The 27,506-nt window shown below is 49.4% G+C and overlaps 1 protein-coding gene across 1 annotated transcript; it reads left to right on the top strand.

The window, feature by feature from the left end:
• The first annotated feature begins 453 nt into the window (after window positions 1–453).
• SNRNP200 (small nuclear ribonucleoprotein U5 subunit 200) lies at window positions 454–25,804 on the top strand. The gene is made up of 45 exons (XM_079111302.1): window positions 454–639; window positions 1,103–1,266; window positions 2,087–2,258; window positions 3,156–3,348; window positions 4,062–4,117; window positions 6,034–6,132; window positions 6,458–6,610; window positions 6,716–6,815; window positions 6,983–7,119; window positions 7,683–7,766; window positions 7,861–8,034; window positions 8,461–8,598; window positions 8,828–8,983; window positions 9,745–9,915; window positions 11,026–11,219; window positions 11,416–11,539; window positions 12,244–12,393; window positions 12,633–12,743; window positions 13,323–13,454; window positions 13,620–13,808; window positions 14,151–14,348; window positions 14,663–14,815; window positions 14,929–15,009; window positions 15,297–15,380; window positions 16,013–16,119; window positions 16,470–16,588; window positions 16,856–17,010; window positions 17,100–17,289; window positions 17,484–17,657; window positions 18,538–18,698; window positions 18,923–19,150; window positions 19,491–19,682; window positions 19,772–19,950; window positions 20,051–20,202; window positions 20,874–20,982; window positions 21,709–21,817; window positions 22,225–22,414; window positions 22,515–22,679; window positions 22,819–22,940; window positions 23,147–23,290; window positions 23,405–23,581; window positions 23,825–23,985; window positions 24,083–24,164; window positions 25,175–25,267; window positions 25,366–25,804. Exons 1-45 carry the CDS (start codon window positions 595–597, stop codon window positions 25,507–25,509), a joined length of 6,411 nt encoding a protein of 2,136 aa, XP_078967428.1. The 5' UTR covers window positions 454–594; the 3' UTR covers window positions 25,510–25,804.
• The last annotated feature ends 1,702 nt before the right edge of the window (window positions 25,805–27,506 follow it).

The following is a 27,506-nucleotide window of genomic DNA, read 5'->3' as shown; positions in this document are numbered from 1 at the left end:
TGCGGAGGAAATTAAAGTCACCGTGCTTGAGGATTTGGCCCCGCCGGGGGCAGCCGCCTTCACCACCGCTCCTAGGGCGCCCCACGCCTGTCATTCGGCTGGCGGAGGACGAGCGTCTTGCAGACTGCTCGACAAGGAAGAAAACCCAAATACGCACACACGAGTTCAATTGCTCTCTTCGCCCAGAAATGGCGCTAATTAGCCCTCCTTGCTTGCCTTCCTCACAAGTCAGTGCCATGGTCGGGAAGAGCAGCGGCAGAGAAAGCGCTGTGATTACAACGTGAGAATTCGGGTCCTGGGTCACAAGCCCCAGCAGGTGTCCGGAACCAGAATCCAGGGGAAGATGTGTCCCGGGACCGGGAACCGGCGTGCACAAGCCCCGCCCACTCCGCCGGAAGGCCACTGGAAAGCGGCGCGCGGTCGCCGGAATCACTTTTCTCCAGCGCACGACCCGGAAGCGGAAGGGAGTCCGTCTCTTTTCTCTGTCAAGTGCGTTTCTCCTGCGTTCCTTGCATCCCCCGGGAACGGTTCGGAGCGGCGGTTCGCAGCTTGCGGTGAGAAGCGGTGCTCTGAGGTCCCCGAGCAGCCGCCGCCATGGCGGATGTGACCGCCCGAAGCCTGCAGTACGAGTACAAGGCGGTGCGTGGGATGTCGGGGGAGGACTCCGGGCGACCGAGTGCAGTTGGGGAGCGGGAGGCTGTGGAAAGGGGTTTCAGTCTGAAGGCCTCCTGGAGAGCCACGGAAGCGAGGGGGAAATCGGATCTGGGCGAAGGTGGGATCACACGGCAACGCTCAGGTTAACCCCAGGAGGCTGCTGGGATAGGCCCAGCGCTCTCTAATGAGGGTTTTTCCAATTCTTGGCTCTCAATCCGCCCCCTTCCGTGCGTTCCTCCCATGCTGCTCAACATTTTGCTCAGATGGGCACTGTTAGGAGCAGGGATTATCAACTGATGATACAGGACATAGGGCTCAGCTCCAGGCTCATGCGCAGCAGGATATGATGCTGTTTCTTTTTAGAGAAAACGTTGCTGTGATTCTTTCATCAGCTGATGTGATTGTGATTGTCTCATGTCGAAGTTTTGCTAATGTATAATCTTTTCAGAACTCGAATCTTGTGCTCCAAGCCGACCGCTCTCTCATTGACCGGACCCGCCGGGATGAACCCACAGGAGAGGTGTTGTCCTTGGTTGGGAAGCTGGAGGGCACCCGGATGGGAGATAAAGCTCAGCGGACCAAACCGCAGATGCAGGAGGAAAGAAGAGCCAAGTATGTAGCCAAAGGGACACTAGTTTTTCTTCAGATTCAGCGTCCACCTTCCCTTTACCAGTTGGGCAGCATTTTTGCTGCAGTGTGTGATGGAATGCTATACATCAGTGTTCTTAAAGCATGCTATGAAAATTTACCTAGAATGTGTTGGAACCTGAGTGTTTTAAAGATTCTTTGGTCTTAAATGCAAGTAAACTGGAAAATAGTTTATTTGAACATAAGTTATATAAGTTATATAAGATCCACAGACATCTTAATTTTCTTCCAGGTTTTCAAGACCCTTGCTACTCCCTTGTCTCAGTAATTCTTTTTTCTTTCTCTCATTACTAACTTCCCACCACTGCTTCTTTCTCTTTTTCTGTTGTTTATTCCCTGCTTATTTTTTGGTAATAAACTAAGTCAAGCATCCATAATATAAAAGACAGTTTTAGTTTTGTTATAATTTTTTGGGAGTTGGTTAGAAGTAGGTTATATTGAAAGTAGTTTCTTTGACTAGAGAAAGGTATCCGAGAGATGAAAAACTAGTAAGAATTCGTTATATAATCTTAAATTAATGGGGAAGCTTAATAGGGAGGCTGTCTTATACCATTTTGTTCATCTAGTGAGAGGATGGCAGGATTTCCTTTGTCACTATGTTCCATGAATAAATGCTGCCATAAATGATTAAGGACAAGTTGGAATCATTTGTCGGAATACAGGTTCTTGTTCTCAAATATCAGACGTGTGCCATGAGACTGAGCAGGAAAGGAGGGTGGGCTTGAAGTGGTCTTGCCTAAGATGGGAAAGGTCTTCTCTTCACTTCATATCGTGTATCCATCAGGCGAAGAAAACGTGATGAGGACCGGCATGACATCAACAAGATGAAGGGTTATACTTTGCTGTCAGAGGGCATAGATGAGATGGTGGGCATCATCTATAAGCCCAAAACTAAGGAGACCCGAGAGACTTATGAGGTGCTGCTCAGCTTCATCCAGGCTGCTCTTGGGGACCAGGTAAGGCAGCCAGAGGGTGAGGTCATGTATTTGGAAAGGGAAAGTGTCACACTTGGAAGACACCAGAAGAACCTTTCTTTGGATTTCTCTGTTTTCAGAATGAGCTCATACTGAGCACTTAGTTTATGTGGAACAGCACATCAGCTCTTTGAGTAGGTACTACTGATAATCATTTTCCATTTTACAGAAGAGAAGTGAGGCACAGAATAGTTAAGTAATTTTCCTAAGTCACAGAGGTAGCACTTGGCAGAGTCAGCATGTATTCCAGGTGATTTTTCTCCAGCATATGCTCTTAATTTTTTCCCATGCATGATTATATTGTAGGCCATTATGAGTCTTTGAGAGGCTCTGGTGAGGTGGTGCTAGGGGAAGTATGGATAAAGGACTACCAAAAGTGTGTTGAGATAGAAGAAGACTGCTAAGTGCCTCTGTCACCTGGAAATGTGAGGCAGACTGTTGAGGAAGTTGTGTCCTGCTTTTGAAGACCACCTATCCAATCTTTTATTTTCTCCTCTCATTGCTGGGGATTGAATCCAGGTCCTCATGCATGCTAAGCACTGTGCTCTACTATTGCACGACATCTCCAGTCCCTCTAATATTTTAAAAACAAATGAGTTTTCCTTCCATTGCGTGACTTTTTTTTTTTTTTTTTTTTGTCATTGCTGGGGATTGAACCTGGGCCTCATGCATGCTAGGCAAGCATTGTACCACTGAATTTGCAACCCTCCTGACTGTAGGTGGCGTTTTTATCAATTATTAATTATTAATAGAAATTACTAGAGCCAGGAGTACTGCAGTTTTGAAGCCATGTGGCTCATCACATCCTGGCAACACATGAAGCTGGTTGGGAATATTCTGCATGTCATGTTCTAAAAGCTGATGGTCTTTTGCCGCCAGCCACGTGATATCCTTTGTGGGGCAGCGGATGAAGTTCTTGCTGTCCTGAAGAATGAGAAGCTGCGGGACAAGGAAAGACGAAAGGAGATCGACCTGCTGCTGGGTCAGACAGATGATACCAGATACCACGTGCTAGTAAACTTGGGCAAAAAGATCACGGACTATGGGGGAGACAAGGAGATCCAGAATATGGGTAACTCAGCTCTTTGTGTCCTAATAGTATTAAGTGATTTTTGTTGACCCTGAAATGTGCATCTTCTAGCACCATTTGTTAAAGGATCTAAATGTCAGGGAATCCCCATCACCTGTTGTGTGGGGTTTTTTTTTTTTTTTTTTTTGAGGAGTTTGGCAGGTTGTATTCAAAGCTGGCTTTAAGGAAGGTAGAGAAGATTTTTTTTTCCTCAAATCTCCATATTCTTATTTTGTGTTTTTTGGAGAATCCCTTAATTCTAGTAGCCATTTCTCACTGAGATATCCCTTCCCTGCCTTTTTTTTTTCTCTTGTGTAGAACTTGAACCCAGGGGTGTTCTGCCACTGAGCTACACCCCTAGCAGTTTATATTTTTTATTTTGAGACAAGGTCTCAAAATAAAGGCCACCCTTAAAATTTTAAGGCCACCCTTAAAATTTCGGTCCTCCTGCCTCAGCCTCCCAAATAACTGGGATTAAGGAATGTACCACTGTGCCACCTCAGGCCATTTTATAATGGAGAATGTGGAAGAGGACTTGGGCAGGGCCCATGGGATAAACTGGTAGAGAGAAGTGGAACCCAGTATCAGTGGGTGGAAGACTGCTTCAGTGCTGGCAGCACACGCGGCTGTCTCACGTGGACCATTTAAATCCTGTGTGTCCTTAGGCCCTAGTTCCGTGCCTCTTCATTAACTGCTCACTGCTCTCATCGTTGCAGATGACAACATTGACGAGACCTACGGTGTGAATGTGCAGTTCGAGTCTGATGAGGAGGTGAGCAGTAAGCAGTGGACCCCATCTGTGTCATTGTTTGAAATTGTTAAGGTGACAGAACCCCTTTTAGTGTAAAGAGGTCCCCTAGCCCAAGCCAGGTAGATTTTACGGTGTTTTATGAAATTTGGTGTTCTTTTGCTGAAAATTATGATGATTATCTTTAGGTTTTCCAAAGCAAATTTAAGCTGTTAAATATAAATGTAGGGCTGGGGAGATAGGTCAGCTGGTAGAGTGCTTGCCTCACAAGCACAAGGCCCTGAGTTTGATCCCCAGTACCGCAAAAAAAATAAATAAATGTACAGTTTTTTTCCCATGTTTTTCTCTTTGGTGCATCTCAGTTGTACATAATGATGGAATTCATTGTTACATATTCATATTCACGCACAATATTATGATGTAATTTGACCAATATCATTCCCTTGAATTGCCCCTTTCACTCCTTTCTTCTCTCCCCCCTGGTCTCTTTCCTCTACTCTGTTAATCTCTCTTTGATTTTCACGAGACCTGCCTTGAAACCTTTCTTTTCCTTTTTCTTCTCTTGCTTCCACATATGAGGAAAATACAACCCTTGACCTATGTTTGGCTTATTTCATTAGCAATATTTTCAAGTTCCATTCATATTCTTCCAAATGCCATAATTGGTAATTTCATTTTTCTTTATGACTGAATAGAATTCCATTGTGTATGTATATCACATTTTCTTTATCCGTTCATCCATTGATGAACACCTAGGCTGGTTCCATAGTTTGACTGTTGTGAATTGTGTTGCTATAAACATGGGTATGCATGTATCACTGTAATGACTTTAATTCTTTAGGATAAATAATGAGGCATGATATATTTGGGTCATATGGTGGTTCCATTCCTAGTCTTTTGAGGAACCTCTATACTGATTTCCATAGTGGTTGTAGTCATTTACAGTCCCACAAGTAGTATAAAGTGTTCCTTTTCTCCTCATCCTCTCCAGCATTTAGACAGGGTCTTGCTGAGGTGCTTAGGTTCTCGCTAAATTGCTGAGGATGGCTTTGAACTTGTGATCTTCTTGCCTCAGCCTCCCAAGCTGCTGGGATTATAGGCATGTGCCACTGTTCCTGGCTTGATTTTATGATTTTAAGTAGCAACAAAATAATAGACTACTCTCTCATAGCAGTTCGTTTAACAAATACTTATTATATAGAGTACCTGCATTGACCATGATACTGTTTTAAGTGCACATTGTATGATGTGAGTGAGCAACACAGCGGTGAGCAAGCCAAGCATGGGCTCTGCATTTCTGGATCACTGCTTCCCCAGGCATGCGTCTGTATAGCTCTTCTCTTCTGTTAGCCAGCAGCTCCTGGTTGCAAGGACTGTGTGTGTATTAGGTTGTGGTCCAGGCAGTTGTCTTTGTGGCAGCTAGGGTGAGAAGCAGAGGGGAGGAGAGATGCACCTAATGAATCCCTACCAGGTGGTCACTCTGTTAATGTGCTCTGTGATAAGGGAGGGGCCTGGCAGGAGGAGCTACTGTAGAACAAATGGGACTTCACTTTCCTGTCTTCATATATGATTGCACACCAGTGTAACTCCACATCATGTACCACCACAAGAATGGGAAGTTAGGGCTGGGGAGGTAGCTCAGCTGGTAGAGTTGCTTGCCTCGCAAGCACAAGGCCCTGAGTTCGATCCCCAGCACCGCAAAAAATAAAATAAAAAAGAATGGGAAGTTAGATGGCATGTGTGATGTGTCAAAGTACATTCTAAAAAGAACAAATTTAAAAAAAAAAAAAAAAAGACTGATCCGGTTTCAATAAGCTATTGATTTCACCCCAAAGCCATTGCTTTAACCCGGGAATTCATCAAGAGTAACTTGGGGAGCGGTTCTGTGGTGGCACAGGATGAGTTCTGGAGCATGGTTGAGTTTGGGGCCATTTCCACAGGAAGGTGATGAAGACGTCTATGGGGAGGTTCGAGAAGAGGCATCTGACGATGACATGGAGGGTGACGAGGCTGTCGTTCGCTGCACCCTCTCGGCTAACGTGAGTACCGTCTCTTTTCCCGGGCTGTGCAGCCTGCTGATCCCTGGCTGTAGCCTGTTTTCCTGGTGCCTGTTCCAGTTTTGCATTACTTATTGAGCCGTGTTTTGACAGAGTGAGCCTCAATAAACATTTAGTGTCCCGATTCTAAGATTTCAGCCAGTTGTCTTCCTGCCTGAGGCACATGGTGAGGAACTCGGTGTAGCACGTTTTTCCCTCTGGAAAGGCCTCAAAAGAAGGCTGGTTGTGGGCTGGCGGGGAGCCTAGTTGCAGGGTGATGAGAGAGTGGTTGGGACCTGGCGAGCTAAGGGCCTGGCTGCCTTTTTAGCTCGTAGCCTCAGGTGAGCTGATGAGTTCCAAGAAGAAAGATTTGCATCCTCGGGATATCGACGCGTTCTGGCTTCAGCGGCAACTCAGTCGTTTCTACGATGATGCTATCGTGTCGCAGAAGAAGGCAGATGAAGTGTTGGAGATTCTGAAGGTATGGCCGAGGTGGCATTTCTGTTGAGTGCAAGCTTAGCAGAAGGGGATGATGTGTGGAAGAGCAGACAATGTGTCCTTGATGGTGGCATTGCCTTTTCTTTAGACGGCCAGTGACGACCGAGAATGTGAGAATCAGCTGGTCCTGCTTCTCGGTTTCAACACATTTGACTTTATTAAAGTGCTGCGGCAGCACAGGATGATGAGTGAGTCCTCGCCAGCTCCTCTCGCTGCGTGTGGCCCCGGGGACAGGCGGGGTGGCGCTGCTCTCGTGTCTTCAGCACTTGATGATTTTCTCTGTGCCCCAAGAATGAAGACTGATTTTACATTGTGCTCTGCCCCCTGCCTCCCGTTTCTCCCCTGTGGTTGGCAGTTCTGTACTGTACCTTGCTGGCCAGTGCTCAGAGTGAAGCTGAGAAGGAAAGGATCATGGGAAAGATGGAAGCTGATCCAGAGCTGTCCAAATTCCTCTACCAGCTTCATGAGACTGAGAAGGAGGATCTGATCCGAGTAAGGGCTGACTTGGTCTTTGGTCTCATTCCTCAGCTGGACTGTTTGTTTACTTCAGAAAAGGGACATGGCTAGATGATTTAAAAGCAGAGATCAGAGTAGTAAAGCATTTCTCTTAAATTCCTTGGGGTTTCTCAGTGGGTACCACCGATTAGAATTGACACATCCACATTGGTGTGGCTAGCAACTCGTCACCAGCACTATGTGGACTTTTACTGATTTCACAGTAAAAACAGTGTTTACTTGAATCAGGAACAGAACCCATGTGTTTGCTTAAACCTGGGACTTACACTACGGCACCTTAGGGGGATGGCCCTAGATTCTGACTTGTGAAACTCTGCTTCTGAGTTCCCTGTCCTGGGTGCTGTTCTCTCTATGTCATTTGTTTCCTTGGATCTTTTTGGTGACCTCTGTGGCAGTTGTCTGAATGTGAAGTGCCATCTTTTGGTTTGGGGACTTAATAGTACCCATGAGTCAAGCACAGACAGCTAAGTGGAGACTGAAAGGGGCAGGATCCCAGCACATGACGAACTGTCCTGATTCTTTTCTTTTCTCCACTGCAGGAGGAAAGGTCTCGGAGAGAGCGAGTTCGGCAGTCCCGAATGGACACAGACCTGGAGACCATGGATCTGGACCAGGGTGGAGAGGTGGGAGGCAGGCCATCCCTTAGGCCATGATAGGCAGAAAACTTACTTGTTCAGCTGGCTCACTTCCTGTGATTGTTGTTTGTCATATTTCCAGGCACTGGCTCCACGGCAGGTTCTGGACTTGGAGGACCTGGTATTCACCCAAGGGAGCCACTTCATGGCCAACAAACGCTGTCAGCTTCCTGATGGGTCCTTCCGTCGCCAGCGTAAGGGCTATGAAGAGGTGCATGTTCCTGCTCTGAAGCCCAAGCCCTTTGGCTCAGAAGAGGTGAGTATAGTGTTTTTGTCAGTTCTCTGCTCAATTCACCTCTTCCAGTTTGAATTTCAACTATTGCCTGAAACATAGCCTTGGCTCTTAGATAGCTTATTCCTGAAATGAACACTGCTTCAGAATTTTCCTGTTCTAATTTTTTTAAGTTGTTGATGGACCTTCATTTTATTTATTTATGTGTGGTGCTGAGAATTGAACCCAGTGCCTCACACATGCTAGGCAAGTGTTCTACCTCTGAGCCACAGTCCCACCCCTTCTGTTCTAATTTTGAGCCCAGGAGATTTTATTAATCTCTCTGGACTGGACCTTAGTGGAGGCTCATGCAGGGAGATGGCCAGGGAACAAGACCTTGGCAGTCTTACGGGGATGGGCAGTCTGCTGAAGGATCACACCTGTGAGAGATGTGCGTGCATTTCTTCCTAGCAATTGCTCCCAGTGGAAAAGCTGCCCAAGTACGCCCAGGCTGGATTTGAGGGCTTCAAAACACTGAATCGAATCCAGAGTAAACTGTACCGTGCAGCCCTAGAGACGGATGAGAACCTGCTGCTGTGTGCTCCTACCGTAAGGGCTGCCCTGCTGCTTTTTCTTAGAGAATGTGGTCTGGAGTTCTGGTTGTGACATCATTCTTAATCTTCTCCCCTAGCCTATCTTCCTTATTTAATGAGAGACTTGGTAAAGGGTAGCTCATATGCCATGACCTACTGTTCTCCATTTTGGAGATAAGCTCGTGGAAGTTGGGGCAGTGAATTTAACCAGGTAAACAGGCTATATGTCCCTGTCTTTGTCTCAGGGTGCTGGGAAGACCAATGTGGCCCTGATGTGCATGCTCCGAGAGATAGGGAAACATATCAACATGGATGGCACCATCAACGTGGATGACTTCAAGATCATCTACATTGCTCCCATGAGGTCCTTGGTGCAGGAGATGGTGGGCAGTTTTGGAAAGGTAAGGGTCAGATATTTGCTCCAGAAGAGACTGGTCACAGCTCTCAAAGAACTGGGAGCCGGCTGCACATCACTGCTGCTTGTGTTGGAGCATTCTGAATGCTTCCGTGCATTGGAACTTGACCCAAGTACTGATAGCTACTGAGGCAAGAATATCTTGAACTCTCTTCTACAAGGGTTTACTATCTTTCTTTCATTTTCTGTGTAGTGATTTTCTTTCTTTTTTTTAAAGAATTGGTGTTTTTAAAAAGCTTTTTTTGTTGTTGTTGTTATAGATGGACATAATACCTTTATTCATATTTAATGTGGTGCTGAGGATTGAACCCAGTGTCTCACTCTACTACTGAGCCACAACCCCAGCCCTGCATAGTGATTTTCTGACGTTGCTGTTACTGCATTTTGAAGTGTTTGTAAAATGTCTCCTGTATATGTTGGTAGTAGACCTCATGGTGTTATATTAAGTCTGTGTCTGTAAAGTCCGTTTCCCCACCCTTATTTGCAGAGCTCCCAGAGAGTCTTTGTCTACTTCATTTGCTTGAGTAAAAGTTGGCTTCGTTTGAGGAATGTATGTTCATAGAGACTTGTTACCTATTCCCAGTACCTGACACTGAGACTACCCAGACAGGGCATGGAGCACAGCCCTTATGTACAGTGCTGGGTGTTGGACCCAGGGCCTCGTGCAGGCTTGGAAAACACTCTACCACTGAGCTCTGCCCCAGCCCCTTCAAGCATTCTTGCTTGAGGTACCTTTTCTCCCTCTAGCGCCTGGCCACTTATGGCATCACTGTTGCTGAACTGACTGGGGACCACCAGCTGTGCAAGGAAGAGATCAGCGCCACGCAGATCATCGTCTGCACCCCTGAGAAGTGGGACATCATCACTCGTAAGGGCGGTGAACGCACCTACACTCAGCTGGTGCGGCTCATCATCCTGGTGAGCAAGGGATCGTGAGGACACCTGGAGACTGCTGGGATCAGGAGGGTTTATTGGGTTTAACAGTAAAGATTTCTTCAGGGCCTTTTCTGTGGGCACTAGTCTTTGGAGTGACAGCCATCATCAGCTTTATTGTTACTATTAAACAAGAATCTGCACTTCATAGAAAAACTTAGCAGCATAGTATCTGCTGTATTTCTCATGTCTTTATGTCTGAGGTGATTTTGAAAAAAATATATACAGACAAAAAAAAAGTATCTTCCCAGAACATAGAAGGACTTTATGAATCAGTAATCTACTCTGAGAGGCAACAAGCGAGGGGTCAAGACATTGTGTTCCCGGTGCACAGAAGCACATGTGGAAGGGCTTTCGGCCTGAGTGTCATTTCTTGGAGTGGGAAAGCAAGAAAGGAGAGCTTGGCAGTCTGGCCACTGGTTCTGTTTATTGGAGCACAGCCATATCCCTTTGCTTGTCTTATTTGCAGCTACTTTTGTGCTGCAGCAGTGGAGTTCAGTATTTGTAATAGGGACTGTGTGGCCCACAAGCCTAAAATATTGTCCATTTGGTCTTTAAAGAAACAGTTTGCTGAGTCCTGTGTTGCAGGACTAATTCTCCTCAGCAGGGACCTGGAATAGGAGCTCCTTAGGAATGTGGAATCCCTGGCACCCCTTTCCTTTGAATACAGTCTGCATTTTAATTAGGCCTCCAAGTCTTCTGTGCTGGCTGAAGTGTGAGAAGTACTGCAGTGGGCCATACAAACTCGTCATGTGATGCATGAGAGCTTTTGTTCTTATTTGATATAAATGTGGTCTGATCAGAAGCTTCATTTTTCATAAGGAAATTTATATGAAAGTTAGGAATTTACTCACCTGAAGTATCCGATTTTCTTGCCATGAGGTACTGCGGCAAAGCAGCTCACACTAAGTTATTTCCTGGGGTATCTCATCGTGAAAACAGTCTTCATTCTTGGATTTCTTTAGCTTAAAGTTCCCTTTTTTGTCTTCTTTGTTGGCATCTTAGGTTATATGTCTATAAAATGGGAGTAGTCTCAGGAAAGGGGGCTGTATTTCTCTGGACTTAGAGGTAATTTGCTGCCCTTCCATTTCTTAGGATGAGATCCATCTTCTCCATGACGACAGAGGTCCTGTCTTAGAAGCTTTGGTGGCCAGAGCCATCCGAAACATTGAGATGACCCAAGAGGATGTCCGACTCATTGGTCTCAGTGCCACCCTCCCAAACTACGAAGATGTGGCCACCTTTCTGCGTGTCGACCCTGCCAAGGGCCTCTTCTACTTTGACAACAGGTATAAGAAAGGCTGGGAGAAGTGTAGCTCTCCTTACTTTTTCCAAGGAGCACTCCTGGATTGAGCTTTAGAAGGCCTTTGGGTTTCTGTGTGTCAGTCCAAAAAGACAAATATTGTCCCCAGGGCGTGAAACGTACTCTTTGTTCCTGCTGCATCCCTGCCAAAGACTCATTTGTCCTCACTGTTGAACTTCTAGCTTCCGCCCAGTACCTCTGGAGCAGACATACGTGGGCATCACAGAGAAAAAAGCTATCAAGCGTTTCCAGATCATGAATGAAATAGTCTATGAGAAAATCATGGAACATGCTGGAAAAAATCAGGTCTGTTCATGGTTTGTTATTGATCCTTTTAAACTTTTGACTTAACTGATAATTAGGCAAGATTGACATAGGTATTGGATAATACAAATCACCAATATCAGAGGTTAAGTGACTTATTACTGTAAAACCTGCCATTAATGGGGAAATCAGGGGGACTGGGCACATGGCTTAGTGTACCATTCCACTAGGGAAAGAAAGGATAACCAGGGAATACACTGAATAACTTTACACTTGAAAATGAGAAGAAATAGCCAGGCCCCGTGGCACATGCCTGTAATCCCACGGGATTGTCCCAGAGGTTGAACCCTGCAGGGTTTATTAACCACTGCCCTTTTTTATCCCCAGCCCTTTTTTTTGGGGGGGCATGTGCCACCACACCTGACTCTTCACAGATTCTTATTTGAAACCTTGAGTGTGCATTCATAGCATATTTAAACTTGCTGTGCAAGATTGGGTGCTATGGTTGGTATAGGTTCCCAGTTGCAGGACTATTACTGTATTTGGTGGGTTCCTTCCCCTTGGGTCTTGCTGGCCCTGTTAGGCTTTTGAACCAGCATACCTTCTTGCCATTGCTCCTTTTTCCAAGACACTTGTTTCTGGTTATTATAGTGCAGTGTCTTTTCCTGCTGCTGGCACCCTGGGGTTGTAAGAGTGGCTATCGCAGTTGTGTTTCTTAACTATAGCAAACTGTCACTTTTCCTTAGGTGCTGGTGTTTGTCCACTCCCGGAAGGAGACTGGCAAGACAGCCAGGGCCATCCGGGACATGTGCCTGGAGAAAGATACTCTGGGTCTGTTTCTGCGGGAGGGCTCAGCTTCCACAGAGGTCCTTCGGACAGAAGCAGAACAGTGCAAGGTGAGGAGGGTCCTGCTTATTTTCGTTCCTGCCTGGTAGCTGGCCCCATGTTACCAGTTAGGTCACAGAAGCTGTGCTGGGACTGTGTGCCCCAGGGTGCTGTTTCACATAAGGGAAGGGTGACTGGATGTGGTTCTGGGGATGGGTAAGGGGCAGGGACTCAGGTGAAGAGAGATCCTTTTCCCTGGGAGAGTTCTACAGGAAGATTCCCCTCGGCCCTGGGTCTCTTCTGTTTGCAGAACTTGGAGCTGAAGGATCTTCTGCCTTATGGTTTTGCTATCCATCACGCGGGCATGACCAGAGTCGACCGAACACTCGTGGAGGATCTTTTTGCTGATAAACACATCCAGGTGAGGAAGCAGGTGATGCAGGCTTAAGACCTGCTGTGTCAACAGTTGTGCTATAGGTGGCTCCTGGTACTTGATGTTTTTCTGGCCCAGCTGGCTAATGTTGGAGGGTCGTGATGGATATACTAAATGTAACTTCCTGCCACCTCTCCGAGCACTCCGCACCCTGCAGCAGGGAAGGCGAGTGCATTTAGGGAAGTGTCTTAGGAACATGGCAGAGCAAGGGCCCTGCAGTTCCACAAACTCCACAGTGCCTCCCAAGGTCATGACTGTTTCCTTCCCTCTTTCCATGTCGCCCAATTTAGCATTTTCTTAGGACCCTAAGTTTATTAATATAGGCTTGTACTTCTGACTCTTAGGTGTCTCTGAAACTGAAATGTTAATTGTGGAATAGATGAGGAACTCAAGGAATTGTTTCCTCATTATTCTGGTGTCACATTGACAAGTGCTGGGACACACCCTAATCCAGTGTCCTCCTGCCCTCCTGACAGTTCCCTTAGAGGCTCTGAGACCAGAAGTTAGGGCTGTTGTCTCTCTCCTGATGCCATCCCTTTGCCTTATCCTCTTGACTTGCCTGTCTAGGTCTTGGTTTCCACAGCAACTCTAGCTTGGGGTGTGAATCTCCCTGCCCACACAGTCATCATCAAGGGCACCCAGGTGTACAGTCCAGAGAAGGGGCGTTGGACAGAACTGGGCGCACTGGACATTCTGCAGGTACAGAGCTTTGAGTTGATTCTCAGTGGGAAAAGTATCCTGTACCTGAAATGCAAGGATGCTGGAAAGAGCAGCTCAAAGGCCATGTTCTCTAATGCCAGATCCCTAGGTGAGAACCAGAAGTCCTTTTTCTATAGCATTCTTTGTTTGCTGTCTCTGACGTAGATGCTGGGACGTGCCGGTCGACCCCAGTATGACACCAAGGGTGAAGGCATACTCATCACGTCTCACGGGGAGCTACAGTACTACCTGTCCCTCCTCAATCAGCAGCTTCCTATTGAGAGTCAGATGGTGTCAAAGTTGCCCGACATGCTCAATGCAGAAATCGTACTGGGGAACGTCCAGAACGCAAAGGTAGAGAAGACCTGGTGCCTTGGTGGCTTCCCCTGCTGCCCCAGAGACTGAGGGAGCAGGGGTTGGATGGTCCTTGCTGTGGCGCTTGGGCTGTCAGCATCCTCTGTCCCCCACCCTGCACCCACCTCTTCAGTGCAAGCTGCCAGGGTCCGTGGCACCTTTCCTCTTATGTCCAAGGTCTTTGAAGGGACTCTTTATCTTTCTATTAATGAAACATTATAAACATTCAAAAGATGATAAACTATGTAACCTAGTAGCCGGGTGTTGATTTCTAAGCCATCTATGGAAGCCTTTTGGACACAAGTGGGTCTCCATGCTGAGGACTTTGGCTGTCTCTCATAGGATGCAGTGAACTGGCTGGGCTATGCCTACTTGTATATCCGAATGCTCCGATCCCCGACCCTCTATGGCATCTCTCATGATGACCTCAAGGGAGATCCCTTGCTGGACCAGCGCCGACTGGACCTGGTTCACACTGCTGCCTTGATGCTGGACAAGAACAATCTGGTCAAGTATGACAAGAAGACAGGCAACTTCCAGGTGAGTGGCATGAGGGGTTGGAAGTGAAAGTCACAGCAAAAATTGTAGGACTGTGCAAAAACTCCTCAGCTTGCTGCCTTGGTTTGAGTACTGCCTTGTTACTTGGAGCAGGTCATGGACTGTGCCCTTTGAATTATGAACTTGTACAGTGATGCATCTCTCCTGTAATTTGAGTTGGGTGAATCTTTCAGCTGTGTGACTGCCCACGCACTTGCACTGCAAGGAGTTAACCTACTGGTCCTGTAGGGCCACAGCCTTTTGTTGATGTTAGAGGTTAACAGTCAGCACTGCACTGAATCTCCCTTTTCTTCTAGGTGACAGAGCTGGGCCGCATAGCCAGCCATTATTATATCACCAACGATACTGTGCAGACCTACAACCAGCTGTTGAAGCCCACCCTGAGTGAGATCGAACTTTTCAGAGTTTTCTCCTTGTCTTCGGAGTTCAAGAACATCACTGTCAGGGAGGTGAGCCTGTGAAGCACCCCATGATGGGGCGCTGGTGTGCACCACCGAGTTGCTGAATGGCTTCTTTCCTTGGCTGTTTGGCCTTTCCTTGACCCATCTCCCTCTTGTGGCAGGAGGAGAAACTGGAGCTGCAGAAACTGCTGGAGAGGGTGCCCATCCCCGTGAAGGAGAGCATTGAGGAGCCCAGTGCGAAGGTAAGCCCACCTTCTCTTGGCTTGGAGGTTTTCAGAATCGTCCAGAGCATGAGCCTTGAGGCTGGACTCATGCATGGTGATCTGCTAGGGGTCATTGAACCCAAGGACAACCCCCGAGCAGCACTTCCATTCCAGTTAATGATTCTTTTTATATGGAATAATACTTGTTTGATATCTGTAAGTCAAGAGCTGTGGAAGATCTCTTGCACAGGTGCCCAGAAGTGTAATTCACTTTGTGGGACTGTCCAGTGATTGACCTCTGGCCGGTTGACCTTGCTTCTTTCCAGATCAACGTGCTTCTTCAAGCTTTCATCTCACAACTGAAATTGGAGGGCTTTGCATTGATGGCTGACATGGTATATGTTACCCAGGTGAGGGCAGAGAGGAACTGTGGCTGTGCGTTCTGTAACTCGTGTCCTGTGTGCATCTTGAAGAAAGGCGATGAGACAGAAGGAATGCCTAGCTCTGTCTTGGCTGGCTAGTTGGTTGGTGCCCGCGTGGCACCACCTGTACTACACTGAGCCCACACGTGTGGGTAGGGCAGACCTTGACAGGGGAGGCTCTGTGGGCCCTTGATGAAACAACAGATTTACTGGACACAGGATCTTCCCCACCATGGCTGCAGGGCTCATAAATAAATTCAGAAATGGTAAAAGGTTTTATTGGTGACTCTGTCTGTTCCTGCAGGAGCAGGAGAAAGGAGTAATTATGGAGGATTTTTTTTTTTTTTTTGGCACCAGGGATTGAACCTAGGAGCACTTAACCACTGAGCCATGTGCCCAACCCTTTTTATTTTTTATTTTGAGACAGGATCTCACTGAGTTGCTTAGGGTCTTGCTAAGTTGCTGAAGCTGGCTTTGAACTTGCAATCCTCTTTCCTGCTTAAATTTCTGGGGGCTTTGAGTTGGTGTGGGTAATTACATCTGAGCTTGAAGTAGTTAACCATGATGGGGGACTTGGGGGCAGTTGAGACTTCACAGAGGAATGCTCCATCTTTGCTCAGTCGGCAGGTCGGCTGATGCGAGCCATCTTTGAAATTGTCCTGAACCGAGGATGGGCACAGCTTACAGACAAGACCTTGAACCTCTGCAAGATGATTGACAAACGCATGTAAGGGCCCAGTGAGCTGGGGGCTGGTCACCATGAGTTGGGTCCCCAGACTGAGGGTGTGATGGGGAGGCCTGGGAGTGCCTCTGACCTGTCCTGATGCTCGAAGCGTGACTTGGCGTGACTTGGCCCTGGGCGAGAGTTGGAAAGGGAAAGCCTGCTAGCATGGGGCTGGGGAGTTGGGGAGGTGCTAGTTGCCACTGTATCTCTCTGGTCTCACTGCTGACAGTTAGGCATGTCTTCCTCTGCTGAATGTGTCTTGTGTGGTTATGGCTGAAGTGTTGGAGGCGGTGATGAAGCCGCTCGTTACAGTCCTCAGAAGGGACCAACAGCTTTGTCTCCTTCCTGGGTAGGTGGCAGTCCATGTGTCCTCTGCGCCAGTTCCGGAAACTCCCTGAGGAGGTGGTAAAGAAGATTGAGAAGAAAAACTTCCCTTTCGAGCGTCTGTATGACCTGAATCATAATGAGATAGGTGTGTGGGGAGCTTTCGTCCTTGTCCTACCACCCAGGCTCCAGTTCCTCAGCCTTGGGCACCCACAGCCTGTAGCCCCTCACATCCACTGAAGTACAGGCTGCTTTTGGTCTTGAGCCTTAATTCTCTGGGCTCCGGTGAGGTCAAAGGGAAGAACCTGCCCACGGCATAGAATCTGCCTGTTTCCCACGGTGATCCTCAGGCCTCCTTTGCAGACGTGCCAGGCCAGCTGGGCTGCAGCCCCCACACTCTCTCATTTCCTCGTAGGGGAGCTGATCCGTATGCCGAAGATGGGGAAGACCATCCACAAGTATGTGCACCTGTTCCCCAAGCTGGAGCTGTCGGTGCACCTGCAGCCTATCACACGCTCCACCCTCAAAGTGGAGCTGACCATCACTCCAGATTTCCAGTGGGACGAGAAGGTAAGACCTCGATGGACGGAGGGGACGGCATGGCAGGTGCTGTGTCCCTGTGCTGGCTCACGTTCCTTTCGCCTTGCTGGGGTTGCCAGGTCCATGGTTCATCAGAGGCATTCTGGATTCTGGTGGAGGATGTGGACAGCGAGGTGATTCTGCACCATGAGTATTTTCTACTCAAGGCCAAGTATGCTCAGGACGAGCACCTCATTACCTTCTTTGTTCCCGTCTTTGAGCCACTGCCCCCTCAGTACTTCATCCGAGTGGTGTCTGACCGCTGGCTCTGTGAGTGTCCCTCTCTGGGCCCTCTAGGAACAGGCTTTCCAAGGACAGTGGATGGGTCTCTTGCTCTGTCCTGGGCTTGCCTTTGTTGGGAGAGAGATGCATATGCCACCTAGGGCTTCCACAGAAGGGGTGTCGGGGGCTCTGGAGGTGCGTTGGAGGAGGGCCTCCTACCCTCCCTGTCTCCTTTCTTGCAGCTTGTGAGACCCAACTGCCTGTCTCCTTCCGCCACCTGATCCTACCAGAGAAGTACCCACCTCCCACTGAACTGCTGGACCTGCAACCTTTGCCCGTGTCTGCCCTGAGAAATAGTGCCTTCGAGAGCCTCTACCAAGATAAATTTCCTTTCTTCAATCCCATCCAGACCCAAGGTGGGTGTTTGAGTGTCAGGTAGTTGGTTCTCTGAGAGGCCCTTTAAGGTCACCTGGAGACAGGTGTTTTGTGGCAGGCAGGGGAGGGGTGCTCAGGTGCTTTGGCAGGCTTGGGAGCTCTGGGGTATTTCCCCTTGGTCACTGTTAGGTTTGTTTGCTGCTCTGTGTGGCTCCCTGAGGGGGTCAGGAGAGCAGGCCTTACCTGGCACGTTGTCATTTTCTCCTGATCAGGGTGCCCGACCCCTGCTTCTGATGCCCAGCCTTGAACCTGGTGTGTGGCATTGGTTGAGACCTCTCTCCATCATTGTAAACAGGCAGGGCTCTGCTTCAAGTACTTGGCTGAGAACAGTGCCAGGGTGTCGCCTCTGTTCCCACCAGTCCTGTGTTGGTTACTGGTGAGGTACTAGTCAGTGCCTCATTTTGTGCACAAGGAAGCAGGCATAGGGAGCTGCCCCAATCAAGTCAGCTAATAAATGGCAGAACTTGGATTTTAACCCAGTCTTGATTCCAGGACTTCTATATTAGATTATGTCTAGAAAATGCAGGAGAGTGCTGAAGGGGACAGAGAAAGGGGTTCTGCTCCCTTTAGTTGTGTATCTGGCCCCCGAGAAGCAAAGGAGGATGCTTGGCCTCTTCGGCTTGGGTTGTCCTACAGGTCTCCAGGGGACCAGACCTTGATCTTGGCCTCTCCCCTTCCTGTTTCATGGGAGGAGAAGGCAAGGCCCAGCAGACTGGGGCAGCATTCTGGGCTCCTGTACCATTGCTGTGCCATTCGACTGTGACACTGGCCTTGTCTCTGGTTCCTTGGTCTGGAGGAGTAGGCTGCCTGCTGGTCTGTCTCTCCTTCCTCCTGACGTGCCCACCGCTCCTTGGTTCTCAGTGTTCAACACCGTGTACAACAGTGACGACAACGTGTTTGTGGGGGCCCCCACGGGCAGTGGGAAGACCATCTGTGCAGAGTTTGCCATCCTGCGGATGCTGCTGCAGAACTCAGAGGGGCGCTGTGTCTACATTACCCCCATGGAGGCCCTGGCAGAGCAGGTGTGTGACACGCTGTGCCCTTTGTGAGTTTCCTCAGAAACCGTTTCATCTGTGATCCTGGATTTGGGTTTTCTCAGCATGGCATTTTCAGAGTCATTTCCTAAAGAAGAGCGTCCCCATCCCTTCAAGGCTGATCTGGGATCAGAAGGTCATGCAAGCCGGGCTTGGTGCCCTGTAGGCACCCAGCATGGCCTGCCATTCTTATGCTCCCTCCCTCGTGCCAGGTCTACATGGACTGGTACGAGAAGTTCCAGGACAGGCTCAACAAGAAGGTGGTGCTGCTGACCGGGGAGACCAGCACAGACCTGAAGCTTCTGGGCAAAGGCAACATCATCATCAGCACCCCTGAGAAGTGGGACATACTTTCCCGGCGGTGGAAACAGCGCAAGAACGTCCAGAACATCAACCTCTTCGTGGTGGACGAGGTCCACCTTATCGGGGGCGAGAACGGGGTATGGCTGGACCTTGCAGCACAGACGAGGGGCTGGGGCTGGCTGAGTGCTTTGGCATTGGTCTGAGGCCACAGACAAGGCACTTCTCCACAGAGGACTCTGCTTGTGGCCTCACTCCAAGTGGGTGATGTGAGGGTTTTTGCTAGAACTCTTAGTAAATAGCGTTGCTTAGTGGCGGGTGGTCTCTATGGGGCGCGTAGAACTACACACAGGAGAGCCCCTTGTTAGAAGAAAGGATTTTAGATCATTTTAAGTCTGTTGGGCTTTTCATGAGGCGGGACTTGGGCAGAAGATGGGGCGCCCAGGCCTGAGGTGAAGTCCTCCTCCTCCCTCTCCCCAGCCTGTCTTGGAAGTGATCTGCTCCCGGATGCGCTACATCTCCTCCCAGATCGAGCGACCCATTCGCATCGTGGCGCTTAGCTCCTCGCTCTCCAATGCGAAGGATGTGGCCCACTGGCTGGGCTGTAGCGCCACTTCCACCTTCAACTTCCACCCGAACGTGCGCCCTGTGCCCTTGGAGCTGCACATCCAGGTGGGACCTGCACTCCCTGTGCTGTGGCCGCAGGGATCCCATTAGCCAGCTCAGGTGACTGGTGTCATTTCTTCCCCCTCGGTCTCCAGGGCTTCAACATCAGCCACACGCAGACTCGCCTGCTTTCTATGGCCAAGCCTGTGTACCACGCCATCACCAAGCACTCACCCAAGAAGCCTGTCATCGTTTTTGTCCCGTCTCGCAAGCAGACCCGCCTCACTGCCATTGACATCCTCACCACCTGTGCAGCCGACATCCAGCGGCAGAGGTGGGTGGGGCTGGCTTCTGGGGTGGGGCTGGGGCTGCAGGTGGCAGGGTATCCGCCGGGGATCAGCCCCTCCCAGCTGAGTCCGAGCTGTGGCACCTAGGTTCTTGCACTGCACGGAGAAGGACCTGATCCCATACCTGGAGAAGCTGAGTGACGGCACCCTCAAGGAGACGCTCCTGAATGGGGTGGGCTACCTGCACGAGGGGCTCAGCCCCATGGAGAGGCGGTTGGTGGAGCAGCTCTTCAGCTCAGGTAAAGGTAGCTCATGGAGCCATCTAGAGGTGGAGGCAGGAGGAGGCAGGAGTTCAAGGCCAGCCTGGGCAATTTAGCAACACCCTGTCTCAAACTTGAAACTATAAAGGGCTGGGCATGTGACTTAGTGGTAAGAGTGCCCCTGGGTTCAATCACCAGCACCAAAACAAAACAAAAAAACCCTCGTGGCAGAGTGAGATTACATCTCAGGCTTCAGCAAACACATAGTGTGACGTAAATTTTAGGACATGGTGCTGTTCCTAGACAGAATACTAGCCATCCTCACTGTACTGTTAGGATTTTTGTGTTCTCATTTGATCCCCCAAGGCCCCCTGTGATGCAGGTGAGAGAGATCACCCCTGCTTGCTAGATGAGGCACTGTCTCAGAACCTGTTTGCTAGTGTCCAGGCCTGTTGGCCCCTAGACTTGATTCTGTGTGGATGCCAGACTCCTGGGGAGGGGAGGACTCAGAGATGTACACGGGAGGGTTGTTAGTTCTCTTAGTCGTGTCAGAACTTGTCTCCAGCCAGCCTCACTCTGAGAGAGCTAACACTGCTACCAGCGGGAGCTCCATGCTGGCTGGGCCCAGGTGAAGCAGGTGTACTGTCTCGGGGGTGGACAGTGGTTAACTTTAGGGAGCCCTCCTCACTCTGCTCCCTTCTGCTGCTCAGGGGCTATCCAGGTGGTGGTGGCTTCTCGGAGTCTCTGCTGGGGTATGAATGTGGCCGCCCACCTGGTGATCATCATGGACACCCAGTACTACAATGGCAAGATCCATGCGTGAGTACATCTAAAGTGAGCGTACAGCTTCCGGCACAGAGACAGGCAGATCCGTCTGCAGCCCTGGTGCCCCATGGCAGGTGTGGGAAGGTCTTCAGCCTTAGGACCTGGGCTCACATTTGCCTCTTGGTCATTGTCCCTCAGTATTTCAGCATGTCGGAGAAGCAGGAGCCCAAAAGTGTCAGAGGTTAAGCCACTAACTATTTGTTTTAGATTAGGAAAAGTGATTTGATCAAGGTTATACACCTATGTAGTGACAGAAGTCAAAGGTTCAGTCTTTCTTAGGAAAAGCCTGAATAATTTACTTTTTCCAAAATGCAGATTATTTTGAAATAAATGATATATTATGGGTTCATTTTTAGTGTCTGAACCTGGTTCTTGGTTTGGATTTAGGTTAGATGACTTTATAACTAGTGAAATGTGCAGCTCTCAAGTTTGGAAAACTTGCCTTATGCATTTGATTCTTTAATGGAGAGTTATTTTGCTTTTTGCATTAGATGGGTTTGTAGCGTTGGGTCAAGGACCTTGCATGACTAATTCATGACCCTTACACTCAAAAACTACTTGATGTGTGGGTGAGCAAGTGAAGTGACTTCCTGAGTACCTGAGTTCACCTTCTCTCTGCTCCTTGTATTTACTCTCCCTTTGACGTGGAAGGTGGCCACGCCTCCCGAGTGTGGTCTCCTGTTGATGCAGCCATTCCTCTTTCCCCTCCTCTGCCACCAGCTACGTGGATTACCCAATCTATGATGTGCTTCAGATGGTGGGCCACGCCAACCGCCCTCTGCAGGACGATGAGGGGCGCTGTGTTATCATGTGTCAGGGCTCCAAAAAGGTCAGTCCTGGGCTCTTGCAGCGCTGTTGAGAATCTGAGCCTCCACAGAGTTTGCAGCATCTCGACAGAGGTCTTTAGTGAACTTCAAGTTTTTTCTACCAGCCTCTGCTTCTTATTGCCCGTTGTTTTTGTAACAAGCCTGAAGCCGCACAGAATGTGGCTGCCCTGTTGACTCCGTGTCCATGGAGGTCTGCTGTTGGTTGGTTCTGTCCCCTCGAGTTCCTCACTGCTCTGCCTCCATGACTTGGCAGCTGTCTACCCCTACTGTATGGTGCTAAATGTGTGATTTCTTCATTTTGCTATTAGTTGTGTCTCACTCAAGGGCCACTTGCTATTGGTTTACCCTGGGCCCTTTTGTGACCATGTCCTCAGTTCCTTAAGACTATCCCCCCTTCCCCAATCCACAGGATTTCTTCAAAAAGTTTTTATATGAGCCATTACCAGTAGAATCTCACCTTGACCACTGTATGCATGATCACTTCAATGCTGAGATTGTCACCAAGACCATTGAGAACAAGCAGGATGCTGTGGACTACCTCACCTGGACTTTTCTGTACCGCCGGATGACACAGAACCCCAATTATTACAACCTGCAGGGTCAGTGGACTCAGGAGCACACACTGTCCTTGTTGGTGTTCGTGGCCCTTGCTGGGCCTCTCCTTGCCCAAGACTCCCCACTTACCTCTCACCCTGACAGGCATCTCGCATCGTCACCTTTCTGACCATTTGTCAGAGCTGGTGGAGCAGACTCTGAGTGACCTGGAGCAGTCCAAGTGCATCAGCATTGAGGATGAGATGGACGTGGCGCCTCTGAACCTGGGCATGATTGCCGCCTACTATTACATCAACTACACCACTATTGGTGAGGAGCCTCCCTGTGTGGGGCATCTGGAGCCCATTGACTGGGTCTCAGAAGCGCGGCTCAGCCCAGGCGCTGGCTCTCGTTCCTCCTGTTCCTTTCCATCTGTCTTGGCTCCTCTCACTTCCTCTTTCTCTGGCAGAGCTCTTCAGCATGTCCCTGAACGCCAAGACCAAGGTGCGAGGGCTCATTGAGATCATCTCTAATGCAGCAGAGTATGAGAACATTCCCATCCGGCACCATGAAGACAACCTCCTGCGGCAGGTGAGCAGATCAGTCTCAGGAGCATGTCCTGGAGTTGAAACTTGGCCTGTGCATGTGTGGACTACCGCCAGGCCCCCTGCAGCCCCGTCTGCCCACTGTCCTCCCCACCCTTGCCCTCCAGGGCCTGGACCGCATAGTGCATTTGGCCTGAGCGTTGCAGGCAGGGTCACCTGTTCAGCACCAGCTCTCTTTCTTGCTCATTGCAGCTGGCTCAGAAGGTTCCCCACAAGCTGAATAACCCTAAATTCAACGATCCACACGTGAAGACCAACCTGCTCCTGCAGGCTCACCTGTCCCGCATGCAGCTGAGCGCCGAGCTGCAGTCAGACACGGAGGAGATCCTTAGCAAGGTGGAGTGCGGCCGTGGGGTGGGGTGGGGTGGGGTGGGGGGGGGGGGGGGGGGCCTGGAAGCCTGGGAAGCCTCGCTGCCAACCCCGCGTGCTCTCTGCTCTGCTCCCTTTCAGGCAATCCGGCTCATTCAGGCCTGTGTGGACGTGCTCTCCAGCAATGGGTGGCTCAGCCCTGCCCTGGCAGCCATGGAACTGGCCCAAATGGTCACCCAGGCCATGTGGTCCAAGGACTCATACCTGAAGCAGCTGCCACACTTCACTTCAGAGCACATCAAACGTTGCACAGACAAGGTAAGCTGGTAGCCCGGAGGGCTGGGTGGTGAGCCCGAGAACTCCGGGTCCTGGTCTGGGCAGACTGCAGGAGGTGAGTCTCAGGAAGGGACATGCTAGTAGTGGTTCCTCTGAGGGGCCTGGCGTTGAGATGCTGGAGGCTGCCAGCCACGGGCTGTTCTTCAGACACTGCTAGTGTGGTCCTTGGGGGCCAGGGCCGTTCGCTGTGGTTTGTGTCCTCTGACCTCCGCGCACCCACGGCAGGGGGTGGAGAGTGTTTTCGACATCATGGAGATGGAGGATGAAGAGCGAAACGCGCTGCTGCAGCTGACTGACAGCCAGATCGCAGACGTGGCCCGCTTCTGCAACCGCTACCCCAATATCGAACTGTCCTATGAAGTGGTGGATAAGGACAGCATCCGCAGGTGGGTCTGGCACCCACCCTGGTCCCTGGGGGCACAGCACGACACTGTGCGAGAGCCCACAGCCACGTCACTTGTGTGCTGCCCTGCTCTTCCACAGTGGTGGACCAGTGGTGGTGCTGGTGCAGCTGGAGCGCGAGGAGGAAGTCACAGGCCCCGTTATTGCGCCTCTCTTCCCACAGGTACGTCCTGGTGTCTGTGAGGCCCTGTCCCCTGGGCTGGTCCTGGGTATGGTGTACCTTTTCCGTTAGGGGAAGGAAGTGAGTGATAATGAACTCACAGGGCTGAAAATTCATCTTGGGCCATGGGTCTCTATCTGCTTGCTTTTTAAACAACTTCGATGGCGTCATTGCTAACAACTGTGGGGTAGTGCTGTCAGCCTGACTCTTAGTCTCGTGTGCATAAATGGCTCTAGGACCCGGGACTCTTCTAGTTGGTGTTTCTCGTCTGTCATCCCACTTCCCTCTGCTTCTAGTTTCTTGTTCTCTACCACCAGAAAGAAATCTGGTTCTCTTTCTATGGGAGAATAACTGCAGGCCGGCTGCAGAAGCCAGACAAACTTCATGTTTATTTCTGTGGACGAGTTGATCAACAGCTGAGGAGAGCTTATAAAACTGGGCCACAGGGGCTCTGACCATGGAGTGGCCAGCAGGGAGGGCTCCCCCCACAGGCAGGGCTTTAGAAGAGTGCTTTCAATCCTCTGGGGCAGGTTCGTCTCCATGTTAAGATTTCTCCTCTGGCCTGTTTACTTTGTGCTTAAAAAGTCTCTGAGGAACAAAGCTGCCCGACCCCCAAAGATCAGAACTCTGGTGGTGGCATCAGATTCAGTGCAGACACTAAATGAGAAGGTCTCCTGGGATGAGGAAACGAGCCAGGACCAACAGATGAGGTCATCTGCCTACTGCAGGATGAAAACCGCTTGAGACGCTTTATTTTTGTGGCGGTGGGGCTGGAAGGCGCGGCAGGGTTGGAAGGCAGGGCCTTTCCGCGGGAGGCGGGCACTCTACCATTAACTAGCCTCCAACCCCTGCCCCCTTGCCTTTGGATGGTTTCAGAATCTTGTTTTTATCCATTTGCATCACTGGAACACTGGGAAGACTTTGTGTGTTACTTTGCTCTTGTGACCATTCTCACGGCTGCCTATAGCCATCAAGTCTGACAAGCTGCCGTTCTTGGTTTTTGGTCACTGCAGAAACGTGAAGAGGGCTGGTGGGTGGTGATCGGAGATGCCAAGTCCAACAGCCTCATCTCCATCAAGAGGCTGACCCTACAGCAGAAGGCCAAGGTGAGAGTGGGCTCTGGCCCCAGCTCCTGTCCTGGGGTCGGGGCAGGATGAGAACACTTTCCTGGGACCACGTCCTGACTGCCGCCTGCTCTCTCTAGGTGAAGCTGGACTTCGTGGCCCCAGCCACTGGTGCTCACAACTACACCCTCTACTTCATGAGTGACGCTTACATGGGCTGTGACCAGGAGTACAAATTCAGTGTGGACGTAAAAGAAGCCGAGACAGACAGCGACTCAGATTGAGTTCTGAGGCTCAGCTTCTGAGGGCGAGTGAGCCTGAGTCAGGGCCGGGTGCAGCTGAGGGATCTTGGTTGTGAGACCAGGTGTCTGGTCCTGCTGGAGGTCCAGCTAGTCAGGGCTGGAGTTGTCCCAACCCACCAGCACTTGCCCCTTTTCCGCCTTGTCGTTTCAGCCTTGGTCCCACACCTGCACGTGTTGTTTCAAGTGAGCGTGCACAGCATTTCTGGGCATGCTCTTTGTAGCTCCTTTTGTGTCAGACATTGTAATAAAGAACTTGGAGAGATCATTTGTCCTTGTAGTGGCTCCCCGTTAAAAGCTTCTTTCTCCAAACTAAGGCCTTGGCCAAAAAGATTTGTTTTAGCCACTGAAGTTGCTAATCAAGGACTTGTGGAGGACAGAACTGACCTGCCTTTTAGTTTGGTTTTAGCCTAGAGGAGGAAATGTAGGCAGGCAGCATCTCTTCAGTTGGGCTAAGACGCCTCCTCCCCCAGTACACTACACAGCTGCAGGAGCCCCCTCCACCCAAGAGGTAGAACTCAGGTTAGAGGGTTCTCAGATCTGCGTTGTGAAACACCAGCGTTCTCTCAGAGCAGTCCCAGAAGGGGGTTCAAATGCACCAACTGGATGCACCCAGGCTTGGGAACTGATTTTGTAATGTACACCTTCAGAGCTCTTCAAATCCCTGCCTTCTATTCTTTAGGAATGAATGTGCTCAAAAGGTAGCCGACTGTTGTGGTTCACCCTGTAATCCCAGCTACCCAGGAGGCTGAGGTAGGGGGAGTACAAGCTTCAGGTCAGCCTGGCAATTTAGAGGCACCCATGTTAAAATAAGCACTAGGGATGGAGCTGTGGTAGAGTGCTTGCCCAGCATGTGTGAGGCCCTGGGTTCCATCCCCACTAGTGGGTGGGGATTCTGAAGGGTGATTTCCTTAGGTTGGCAATTGTTTCAAAACCCCTTTACACTGCAGAAAATTAATCCCAAGTTTCTTTTATTGATGTTGTATTCTTTTCTATTTACTATATTAAACATTTAAAAACAACTTGTTTAAAAATAACCTCCTCATGTTACATAACTTCCATAATGAATCAGAACAGTAGCATATTAAGATTCTGCAGTCACTTGAAGGCCTGGCCTACCAAGCCAGCTGGGATTCTCATGACTGCTGTGTTCAATCTGTTATATGTGGTTCGAGTTGAAGTGAGTGGACTTCACATAGAGGGGGCCAGAAGAGGGAGTTTTAAAATAACCTTTTCAGGTAATAGTGGTTGTTCTTAGATACTCTACCAAGACGGCATGTAGTTTGTTTTGGCAGTAGTGAGGATTCTACCACTGAGCTACATTTCCAGTCTTTTTATTTTGAGACAGGACCTTGTCCTTGAATCCTTTGGCAGGTTTGTCTCTATGTTAAGATTTCTCCTCTTGTCCTTGAACTTGGCAATCCTCCTGCCTCAGCCTCTCAGATTGCTGATTACAGGCCTGTGCCCCCCTGATGCATGCAGTTGTTTCTTGAAGACAACATGGGCTCTGAAGCCTTACCCAGGCCCCCCTGTACTCTTACATTTAACCCACTGGCCTGTCATGCTTGGAATCAGCCTCTTACCTACCAGTGATTTTGTAACATCATTATATCCATCTTTGGGAAAACACTATAATTTGTTGAGTAACAGATATTCCAAATGTTGACACCTTTCATTACACAAGTTACACTTGTTAAGTTATAACAAAGAAATAACTATCAGTAAAGCTCATGGTGGCAACATGTTTTCAGAAATTCTAATTCTGAATAAGCTTTCATTTTACCATTGGCAACAAATGCTGTCAATAAATGGTTCATCCTATTCATTTTCCTGAAAATATCAGCCAAATAGCCAAGTCCAAATACTAGAATTTGCTAGTTCTTCTTAGTAAAAATGGTGTGCCATGCAGACCAGCCTGCTTTCCCTCAAGACAGCCACTTTAGTGTGTGGAAGTGCTTTATGCATCTTTCCCATTTTCTCAG

The sequence above is a fragment of the Sciurus vulgaris genome (genome assembly GCF_902686455.1).
Source record: "Sciurus vulgaris genome assembly, chromosome: 14".
NCBI classification, from domain to species: domain Eukaryota; kingdom Metazoa; phylum Chordata; class Mammalia; order Rodentia; family Sciuridae; genus Sciurus; species Sciurus vulgaris.
This window is presented reverse-complemented; position numbering and strand designations above follow the sequence as displayed.